This window comes from Lutra lutra, chromosome 8, assembly GCF_902655055.1.
Source record: "Lutra lutra chromosome 8, mLutLut1.2, whole genome shotgun sequence".
Lineage (NCBI taxonomy): Eukaryota > Metazoa > Chordata > Mammalia > Carnivora > Mustelidae > Lutra > Lutra lutra.
Genome location: NC_062285.1, coordinates 90,964 through 102,640, shown reverse-complemented (window position 1 = coordinate 102,640; position 11,677 = coordinate 90,964). Strand labels below are relative to the sequence as shown.

Genomic DNA, 11,677 nt, shown 5'->3' with positions numbered 1-11,677 from the left:
TTTTGGGCTTATGGTTCCTTTTAACTAAATCATTTATTTTTACCACTGTGGATACCAGGGTAGTCATTTTAGGCCTTTGGTTTTCTCTGCTACCTCAGTATGTGGTTCATTCCTGCTCTGGTGTTTGAGAGTGCTCTCCATTGGCTCCTGTTTTCCTTTGACATATTTCTATCTTTATGGTTTTTTTTCTCGGTACCTCCTTACTTTCTGTTACTTCAAGATTATCCTCCTTCCTATATTTACTGTCTGAGTCCTAGTGTCAGCAATTTCTTCAAAGAGCCCTGGTTCCTTTTGTTAGAGAACGATTTAAAGTCTTACTGTAGGAACTGCATGTGCTCAGCGTATGACGCAAGGCAACATATGCATGTGTTCCTACTATGTTGGCATGCCTAATTATAAAGACTTCAATGTGGAGTTTTCTGTATCTGTATTAAGCTAAAGATGAGTTTATGCTGATGTCTCCAACCTGGTCCATTATCACATGGACAGTGATCATCTCCCTTTGCTTATCTATAACCTCCTACTCCAACAGTGGCAAACTAGATCCCACCACCTGCCATGGGTTTAAGTCACTGCTTCATTACAGATTACAGATATGATGTCTTTAAAACTGTTAGCTACCATCCTGATAGGAAAGAACTTTGTAAAATAATGTTCCCTCTACTCTTTTAGGCTCTTGGCTGAGACCCCTTCTTGCAACATCAGATTAGCAGGAGAAAAACAAACAGAAGCTTTATTTTATGTATATGTTCTGTATACACAGGAGATACTCAGGAGAGCTGAATAACTTCCCCCAAATAACTCAGCCATCACCCTACATGCCATTTTGGTTAAAGTCAAAAAGAATTCAGGTGGTGGGAAGGCCAGTTAAGGGAGGTCATCGGGCGGAGCACAGTAAAAGAGGGCGTGGTTGTTATGCAGATTTAAGTCTGCGCCTTCTCCTTTGATAAGAGTTCTTGAGATTTAGTCCTTCTTCTGTTCCGGGGACACCTTACAAATGGAGCTTTCCTTTACAAATATACACTTGACTCACTAAAGGACATTTTCTACTCAGTTTTTGGAGATTCTCCTCTGTCTGCTGTTTCTTAAAATTAAGTACCCCCAAATAATCCTTGTGCCAAAGAGGCATATTTTGGGGTGACATATACTGCTTCCCTCACATGGATGCACCCTTGTTTGCTTACAGATCCTTCTACTGAAGGACATTCTGATTTCCTTAAGTTTTGTTTTTTTTTTTTTAAGATTTTATTTATTTATTTGAGAGAGAGACAGCGAGAGAGAGCATGAGTGAGGAGAAGGTCAGAGAGAGAAGCAGACTCCCCGCGGAGCCGGGAGCCCAATGCAGGACTCGATCCTGGAACTCCAGGATCATGACCTGAGCTGAAGGCAGTCGTCCAACCAACTGAGCCACCCAGGCATCCCTGATTTCCTTAAGTTTTTAACCACCATGAATAGAGCTGCTATGCAAAACTCTATGTGAGCTTTTGTTTGGAAACAGTTTTTTAAGTACTCTTAAGTCTGGTTTTTGGATCCTAAGTTGGGACTCATTTAGGGACTTTGGAAAAAACTGCCAAACTGTAATAGTGGCCATGTGTGTGATGTGGTTTTAGAATACAGGTGAGGTTCAGCGGGGTGAGGTCTGGAGCTGACAACGAAGAAAGAATTCTTGAGACGTCCTTGGTGCAAAATGGTGGTTTGGCAAAATGGTGGCTTATTGAAGCAGGGGGACTGTGCCTGTGGGCAGAAAGCGGCTGCTGACCCCTGGGTTGTGAGGGGTGGTTGATTATATACTGTGGGGTTGGGGAAGTAAGGAAACGGGAGCTTTCGAAAGAAGTTTCATATGCTAAAGAGGACCTACATGATACTGTGGGGCCTGCCATTGTCAAGTTCAGGTTGTTTACTCCTCTGGCAAGGCATTAACTTTAAGACAGTTGGGAGATTACTGGAAGAATGTCACACGTGTCCCACCCAGAAATGGGGGGTGGGGGGTGTCAGCTTCTGGTTTGTCCTCAGTTTGCCTTCTGTTCCGTCACCAGGTGCATTCCCCCAACCTGAAGGAGACCTCTGTCATCCCTGACCCTCCAGCAATTGTTATCCTCGTTTTTTTGGAGTTAGCATTTCTAACAGGTGTGCCGTGCTGTGTCAGTGTTGTTTAAATCTGTAATTTCTTAATGATAGAGGATATTGAACAGATTTTTTATTCCTATTTACTACCTGTACATCTTTGTCCAGGTGTCTGTTGAGATTCTTAACCATTTTCACCTAGGTGGTTTTCTTATCGTTTAGTTCTGAGAGTTTTGGGTATGGTTTGGATCCAAGGCGTCATCAGACGCGTGTTTTGCAGACGTTCTCTCCGTTTGCGGGGGCTCGTCTTGCGGGTCTTTCGCAGCGCGGAAGTCTTGGTTTTACAAAGGACCCGGTGTCAGCTTTTCTCCTTTGTTCCTAGTGTTGCGTGTTAGAACTTACACCGGAGCCAAGGTCATGTGGATTTTCTTTCCCGCCTTAACCTTCTGGGTGTTTTGATGGTTTTACATTCTAAATTTGTCTACAGTTTTGAGTTAATTTTGGTGAAGGTGCAAACTTCGTGCCCGCATTTCCTTTCATTCCATACGGTTTCCAATGAGTTACTTCTTTTTTTTTTTTTAAGATTTTATTTATTTATTTGACAGAGAGAAGTCACAAGTAAGCAGAGAGGCAGGCAGAGAGAGAGGAGGAAGCAGGCTCCCTGCTGAGCAGAGAGCCCGATTCGGGGCTCGAACCCAGGACCTGGGATCATGACCTGAGCCAAAGGCAGCGGCTTAACCCACTGAGCCACCCAGGCGCCCCAACCAATGAGTTACTTCTTAACTGTCTCTGGGGAAGGCAGGGGATGGTCGCCCCCATTTCAGTTTCAGTTTCCAAAACTTAATGGATCCTGGAAGCCGGGACGCTCCCGCGGAGCCCGGGCGCCGCACCCTGCGCTCCCCGCCGCCGGCAGGGGCGCCCTCGTCCCGCTCCGCCGCAGGACTCGGGCATGCGCGCTCCCCCGCCTCCCCGCGCCGCGCTCCCCCGCCTCCCCGCGCCGCGCTCCCCCGCCTCCCCGCGCCGCGCTCCCCCGCCTCCCCGCGCCGCGCTCCCCCGCCTCCCCGCGCCGCGCTCCCCCGCCTCCCCGCGCCGCGCTCCCCCGCCTCCCCGCGCCGCGCTCCCCCGCCTCCCCGCGCCGCGCTCCGGAGCGGCGCCGCCGCCTCAGCACCGGGGCAGCATCCGCGGGACCGACCCTGAGGCCTCGGGAGGAAGATGGTGCCCGCGCTCGCCCGGGACTGCTGTGGGGGCCGCGGGCCGCGTCCACGCTGACAGGTCTCGCCCCCTCAGGCCCCGCGGCGGGAGCAGAGGTGAGCGGAAGCCGCCGGAGCGGGCACAGCCGAGGGCGCGGGGCTCGCAGGGCCCCCGGCGGAAGGGCGCGCGGTGTAGACCGCGGGTTCGTGTGCGGCGCGGCGGCCTCCCCGGGGCTGTGGGGTCCCCCTGTCCGGGCTCGGATGCGCCCCGGGTCGCGGCTGTGTCCGTGCGCCGCGGACGCGGCTCCTGGGGCTCCGCAGATGGTCCCGGCGCGGCCGCCCCCTCGGGGCTCGCACTCCCCCCGCCCCGCCCCGCGCGTCCTTCCCTCGTCCACACCCGCGCGGGGCCGGCGGGAGTCCGGGCGTCCGGGAGCGACGGCGGACTGTGTAGACGGCGGCGGGGACGGCGGGTGCTTCCCGAGCCCCGGGCGTCTCCGTCCCCGCGCGTCCCCTCCGTGTCCGCGGTCAGCGGCGGCGGCTGTGATAGGACCGGCCTGTCCCCCCCCGGGTCGGGGCTCCCAGTGTCTCGATCTTGCGGACGCGGAGGACGAGGCCGCCTCGAGGTTCCCCCGCCGGTCGCTCCGGGCCACGGACACGCCGCGGGTCGCGGACGCTGAGGCGTGAGTGTGTCCGCTCGTCGCCTCGCGCTGCGGCCCCGGCTCTGGGCGGCTCCGCGGGCGCGTCTGGGGGCGGCGGGCGGCGTCCGGACAGCGAACCACGTCCCCGCCACGTCCCCGCGGGCGCCGGGAGCGCGGAGCGACCGCGGCTTCACGGAGGAGGCGGCGGGGAAGGCCGGTCCCGGGAGGACGACAGGCCGGGCTTCGGGGTCGGGGACTCTCACCGGCGGCGGGACGGCGACTCCCTGCGGGACGTGACCCGCCGCTTCCCCGCGGGCCGGGACGGGGGCGTCTCTCCCGCGGCGGCTCCTGACGCGGGTCCGGGGCGGACGGTCGCTCCCGGGACGGACGCCGAGCCGCCCCCTTCCCGCCGCCGCTCCGGCTCCCCGGCCGCCGTCCCGAGGCCCGACCCGCTTCCTCACGGCTCCGACCGGGCTGTGGGCGCCGCGGGGACCTGGGACCCCGAGTCCCGCCGCGTCTGCCGCGCCGAGACTCTCCCCGACTCCGTCCGCCCGCGAGTGTCCGGCGGCCGCGGCCTCCTGCAAGGGCGAGTGGCCGGTCCGCGGGGGGGACCTGGACCCGGCGGGCTCGGCCTCCCTCCCGGAGTCCGACGTCGTCTCTGCTCCTGCGACGTGGTGCCGCGGGGGTGTCGGGAAGCGCCGCGTCCTCTGCGGTGACCTCGGATCTGCGGGACCGGGTCGTCGCCGCACAGACACGCGCCGTCCCCGCACGCAGACCCCCCGCCGTCGCTTCCGAACCACGTCTGCGCGTCGCACGGGCTGCTTCGGGGCGTGTTACCCGGAACAGCGAGCCGGTCCCGCGGAACCCCCACGGAACCCCAGGTGAGGAACGGCTGACGGTGCCCGCAGTGGCCCCCGGACCTCAGGCCACTTCGGCTGTGTCCACTCCGGCCCGCCGCCCGGTCTGAGCGTCCACCGTGCTCCACTTCTTCCGGGGGCGGGGGCTGGGGCCGGGGTAGGAGTTAAGGTTGTGGGGCAGGTGGGCCCGGAACCCGGCCTAGGATTCGGCCGAAGGCACTGGAGCCGGAAGGTCCACACCGCTGGCTGTGGCCACCGTCACAGAGGACTGACTCGAGGGCAAAGGCCATGGCGAGGGCCAGGCCTGGGGTTGTGTTTCGGGGTGCTGACGGTGTGCGTTAGGGGCCGATGGCCAGGGCGCAGTGACCTGCGGGGTCTGTGGAACGGGCATGTGGCGGCGGATCCTGGAGGCACAGGTGCTGCGCGGAAGGCATGGGGGGGACCCAGCGGCCGGCGTGGAGGGGCTGGGCCAGTGAGGTGGGAGTGTGGAAACTGAGGGCAAAGGGGCTGCTGGCCTGAGGCCTGGGGTGGTGGGATTGGGCTGGAGGGCTGGGAAGGTGAGGGGACGGCCAGAGCGCAGGGCGGGCAGAGGGACAGGTGGGTGGTGGTGGAGGGTCCAGGGCGGAGGGGTGGGTATGGAGCACCCTGGGCAGGGGGACGCAGGGACCAGGGGGCATGAAGGTGGTGGTAACACGGCTTGGGTGGGAGGGCGGGCAGGCGCGGCCCCTCTGCGCTCCTGGAGCCCCGTGGCCAGAGTCAGAGTGGGCAAGGGGGCAAGCCAGTGCCTGACAAGCCCCCCATCCCAGCACGTGGCCTGCCACAGGGGCTGCTGCCGCTGTGCCGAGGTGAGGGACCCAGCAGACGAAGTTCTCCGTCGTGGCTGCCACACAAACACCAGGTGAACACGTGTGGAGGTTTGTCTAACTCCTGCGCGTTCCGGGGGTTTTGTTCTCAGGTTTCATATTCCCGAACCACCGTGGGGCGCGGACAGAGCAGGCCCCGCACATACCTTCCCTGGCCAGGGCGCGGCCTTCTTGTTTCCACTTACGCTGTAAACAAGTGTTACTTTGAGATCCACGACTGCCCCATGTTTACAGTTTTTTGCTTTTATTATTTTTTTAAGATTTTCTTTGTTTATTTGAAAGAGGGAGAATGAGAGAGAGAGCATGAGAGGAAGGAAGGTCAGAGGGAGAAGCAGACCCTCTTCCCAGTAGGAACCTGAGGTGGGACTCTATCCTGGCACTCCAGGGTCACGACCTGAGCGGAAGGCAGTCGTCCAACCAGCTGAGCCACCCAGGCACCCCAACAATTTTGCGCTTCTTGTTGGTGACTTTGCTGCCTTAAAATAGCCCTAATGCTGAAGTGTGAAGCACAAGAAGGGCGCGAGGTACGCTGGGGAGAAAATATGCATTGTGGTAAGCTTCCCACAGGCCCGAGTTCTAATGCTGTGGGGAGAGAGCTCAGGGTTAAGCAGTCATGCGCATTGAATAAGGGGTCTTTAAGCAGAAAGACACAGGAGACAAGCTTATATATTGATGTGTCTTAAACAAGGGCATGCGGAAACCTAACCCCTTAGATCCCCGAGGAGTGAGGGTTCGCTATTCCCTAGCTCATTGCTCGTGCTGACTTCATAGAACACAAGTACTGGGAACTAATGGGGATCCGCTGTGTTTTGTTCCAGATGAGGCTTCTCAACTTGGGTGTTTTGAGATCCATCTGTCTAGAAAATTTAAAATACAGATTCCAGTCCCCCACCCTTTCCGGGTTCTGGTTCTAAGATCTGGGGCTCAGTGTGGAGACTCTTCAGGCATATAGTACGAGGCATAGGGGTTTCAGGATCTGGGGATGTGGGGATGGGTGGGGAGACTCTTCACACATACTGAACTTTTGAGGTGTAGGAGTTTAGGATCTACACTGAGAATCCACTGGTTAAGGCCATGACCCTGGCTGGTGAGAGAGCTTATGTCCCAGTCTCAGAAGTAGCTGTTGGCCAAGGGATGTGGTGAGAAAGGACTAGGCAGGAAAGGATCATCTGAGTTTTATGCCCTGCTAAGGCTTCAGTCTTCGCTCCTGTAAAACCAGGATAACTGATAACACCTACTTCACAGGATTTGTTTGTAAATGTAATGAAATAATGTACTTTGAGCTTTTAAGTGTTACTGTTTTTATTCCATTTGTAGAAGAAGAGAGAAGAAGCCAGGCTGGGAGTGGAATTGAGTGCCCAGGTCTTGGATGTTCCTGCTGGAGTTTGTCCTGGGTCTTCAAGGTGCCCTTCTCCTTTCAGGGTGGGGAGGACCCTGGGTGGGAGGACCCTGGGTGGGGAGGACCACACTGCAGAACAAACAGCGGAGGGTGTTTTCCTCCAGAAGTTCATGCTGGGCACTTTCCCAGGGTGAGTGGCTCACCTACTGGTTCTGAAGCGCCGGGCTAACCAGTTGCAGATCTGTGCCCTGGTCCTGGGCAGCTGGCCTGCACACAAGTTCTACTTCCTGGTGGGCTGCAGTGAGACTCTGCTGTCCCACTTTTACAAATGTCCCATCCGTCTGCACCTCCAGACTGTGCCTTCCAAGGTGGTGTATAAGTACATCGAAGACAGTCACCTTGTCTGCATCAGGCTCTAGCCTGCGAAGGACAGAGGCGTGTGGGAGAGGAGTGAAACAGAGATGGGGAAATGCATCCCCTCACTGTCTCGAGGATTCCTTTCCGAAGCTGCTGTTGAATAAATGGACCTTCCGTCTTGTCTTGCCTCTTGGTTTTTCTTTCTTCCTTAGAGAAGAGCGCTAGAGCTGGGTTCCTTCGAGGATGCTCCAGGGCTCCCCCAAAGGCTGCCAGTTGTTTGAGGCTTGGGTAATAGCTACGGTGCAGTGAGTGTCTTGTCACTTTACCAGGAACTTTTCCTGGAGCTCTTTGTTTTCTCTCAAAGTGGAAAAATCAATTTTTGGTAATTATAAAGTAATAAATGTTAATTTTTAAAAATTTTAAACAGTATGGACATTCATCAAGTGAACCATGAAAGTTTCTTGTAATTCTTCCACAGAGAGAACTACTGTGGACAGTTTATAGCCAGATGCACTTTTCCCTCCAGAAATACCTTTATGGACACTCATCGCTTTTAAACAAGCTTCAGTGAAGCACCTGCCCTGTGCCGCACGTTCTTCTGAGTGCTTGGAGTCCGTCCATGTACAAAACATTCTGTTCTGAGATCCCTGCCTTCATGACACTTGTGTCCCCATGGAGGTGGACAGGGAGGGTCAGGCAGCACTGAGGACTCCAGGCAGGTGAGGGAGGTAGACCCACAGCTCGGCGGGAGAGCGTTTCAGGAGGTGGCGTTTGCAAAAGCTGAACATGGTGCAGTGGAGCGGGGATTGCTGACCAAATGCACTGTGACACTGACCTTGACCCTCACCCTGACGATGACCCTGTTACACTTAACCCTGAACCTCAGCCTCACACACCCTCATCCCAACCCTGACCTTGACTTACTGTTCTGACTCTGATTCTATCCTAAGCTTTACTCTCACTCTAACAGACATGCTTTCCCTAATCCTACCCAAAACTTGGCCTTCACTCAACCTCACTTTTACCTGAGGGTCTCACTCAGACCCTCCCCTGATCATGTCTGATTCTGACACTTAACGTTGACTATGTCCCTCACATAACCCTGATCTTCAGTCAGAACTTCACTCTGAAAATACCCTGATGGTATCTGACCCTTATCACGACCTTGACTGTGACCTTATCCTAATTCTAACACTGACCATAATCCTTCTCCAGACTCTGATCATGACCTTGACCATAAACCTGACCGTCATTTAAATGTGACCATAGCCCTAATCTTCTCTTATTGATAAACTGGACTGTGACCTTCACCGTGAAACCCAACCATTACCCAGACTCTGTCCCTCCCACAGATCTGAGCCTACTCAACCCTGGTCTTGACCCTGATTCTAACACTCAACAACCTTGGATTGATCGGACTGATTGTCATTCAGGCCCTGAGACACCCTCACACCCTGCTGACAACACTCAACCTTAACCTCACACTGCCCCTGACCTTGACCCAGCCTTCACTTTGGCAAGGACCCAGACCTGGACTTCATGTGAATTTGACCCTCACCCTCTTCCTGATTTGCACCCTAACGCTAACCTTGACCCTTCCACCACAGTGATCTGATTGAAACTCAGCTGGACTTGATCCTGTTCCTGAACCTCATGACACGGATCCACCCACATACTGATCATGAAACTTCACTTAACCCTGACCTCGACCCTGAGCCTTACTCGAATCCCTGATACAAGTGCTTATCCTGTCCCAGACTGTGACCCTCTTGCACAGCCTTGCCTCCTAGATCTTGACCCTGACCCATTTTTTAAATTGAAATATATTTGACATATAACATTGTGTACATGTTGATACATTTGTGTATCTTAATATGTGATATATCAATATGACTGTAGCAAATAGCACCTTTATCATATTATATGATTATTCTGTCTTTTAGTCCTTACTAAGTTCTAGGTTCCAAAAAGTTTATTGATTATAATACAGTATTGTTGTCTGTGCTTACTATTCATTATAAATTTGTACCCTTAGGTGACATCTGCCCTGTTCCCTCCACTCCCCAACCCCTAGTAATCACCATTTTGCTCTCTGTTTTTGGGAGTTTTGCTTTTGCAGATTACATCTGTAAGTGATGTCATACGGAATTTGTCTTTCTCTGTCTGACTTATTTCACTTAGCATAACTTCCACAAGGTCTGTCATGTTGTTGGAAGTGGCAGGAGTCCTCTTTTCTCATGACTGTATCATATTCCATTGTATTTATATACCACATCTTCTTTATCCATTCATCTGTTGATTGGCACTTACTGGCTATTGTGAACAACGCTGCAGTAAATACCAGAGTGCATGTCTCTCTTCAAATCCTGTTTTTATTTCCTTTGTGTATAAATCCAGAAGTGGAATTGCACTGGATCATTGGTGGGTCTATTTTTAATTTTTTGAGAAGCCTTCATATTGTTTCCCATCGCGGTTGAATCAGTGTACATGCACATCAACAGTGTGGAAGAGTTCCCTTTTCTCCAGACCCTTGCCAGCAATTTTTATCTCTTGTCTTCTTGATAATAGGCCTTCTGACAGGTGTGATGTCATATCTCATTGTGGTTTTGATTCGCATTTCTTTGACAGTCAGTGACGTGGAGCATCTTTTCATGTGTCTGCTGGCTGTTGCAATGTGTTCTTTGGAGAAAGGTCTAGTTCTATCCGTTTTTTCAGTCAGATTGTTTTTGATTTTGAGTTCTATGAGTTCTTTATATGTTTTCAGTATAAACTCCTTATCCAATGTATGGCTTGCAAAATTTTCTTCCATTCTGTAGAGCGCTTTTTCATTTTGTTAACGGTTCCTTTTGCTGTGCAGAAGGCACTACGTTTCGTGGAGCCATATTTGTTCATTTCCACGTTGGTCTTTGGTGCAGCTGGTGTCATATTCAAGGTTAAGGAGCTTCTTCCTGACATTTACTTCTAGGAGTTTTATTGTTCCAGGTCCTTCTGTTTCAGTCTTTAATGTACTTGAGTGAATTTTTGTGACTGGTGTAAGATGGGGGTCTAATTTCACTGCATATACTCATCCAGTTTTCCCCACTCACTGGTTGAAAAGACTGTCCTTTCCCCATTGTGTGTTTGGCTTCCGTGTTGAATATTTTTTTGACTGTATAAGCAGGTGTTCTCACTTCTCTGAGAGAAGTAAGAACTTCTATCTTGTTCCACTGGTCTGTGTGTCTGTTTTTTCTGTCCATGTAGTAGTATACTGTTTTTATTACTGAAGCTTTGTAGTACCTTTTGAAGTGAGGAAGTATGATATCTGGCTTTGTTCTTTTTTTCCTTAAGAAGGACATTTTAACAATATAAAATCTTCTGATCCATGAACACAAGGGGATATCTTTCCATTTGTTTATTTTTCCATTTCTTTGATTTCTTTCAGCAAAGTCTTGTAGTTCATTGTACAGGACTTTCGCATCCTTGGTTAAATTTATTCCTAGTATTTTATTGTGTTTTTTTTTTTTTAAGATTTTATTTATTTATTTGACAGAGAGAGATCACAAGTAGGCAGAGAGACAGGCTGAAGGAGAGTGGGAAGCAGGCTCCCCGCTGAGGAGAGAGCCCGATGCGGGGCTCGATCCCAGGACCCTGAGATCATGACCCAAGCGGAAGGCAGAGGCTTAACCCACTGAGCCACCCAGGCGCCCCTATTTTATTGTTTTTGATGCTATTGTGAATGGGATAGTTTTCTTTATTTCTTTTTCAGATGTTTATTCTTACTGTATAGGAATGTTAATGATTTCTGTAAGTTGATTCTGTATCCTGCAACTTGACTGAAATCTAACAGCCTTTCAGATTTTCTATATACTAAATCATATTATTTGCAAATAGTGACAGATTCACTTCTTCCTCCCTGATTTGGATGCCTGTTTCTTTTTCCTGCCTAATTGCTTTAGCCAGGACTTCTAATACCAAACTGAGTAAGAGTGGTGTGTGTGAGCATTTCCTGCTCTTTGAGGAAAGGCTTTCAATGTTTCACCAGTGAGTATATACTGTTAGTTGTGAGCTCAGAATGTAGGCCTCTTAATATATTGAGGTGTGTTCCTTCCATACCTGATCTGCTGAGGGTTTTTATGAAATGATGTATTTTGTCAAATGCTTTTTCTGCATCTATTCAGATGGTCATGTGATTTTTTTCCCCCTTTCATTTTATTAATGTGATGTATCACATTTATTGATTTGTGCATGTTTAATGATCCTTGCATCCCAGGGATAAAGTTTACTGCTCATGATACATAATCCTTCTTTTAAAAAAATTTTATTTATTTATTTGTCAGATAGAACACAAGCAGGGGGAGTGGCAGGCAGAGGGAGAAGCAAGCTCCCCACT

General features: G+C 51.8%; 1 protein-coding gene across 1 annotated transcript in view; it reads left to right on the top strand.

The window, feature by feature from the left end:
- The first annotated feature begins 5,138 nt into the window (after nucleotides 1-5,138).
- The window catches only part of LOC125106295 (histo-blood group ABO system transferase 2-like), a 31,024-nt gene continuing 24,485 nt past the window's right edge, over nucleotides 5,139-11,677 (top strand). Inside the window, 1 exon segment of the mRNA XM_047740102.1 lies at nucleotides 5,139-5,165. Coding sequence (XP_047596058.1) covers nucleotides 5,139-5,165 — 27 coding nt within the window.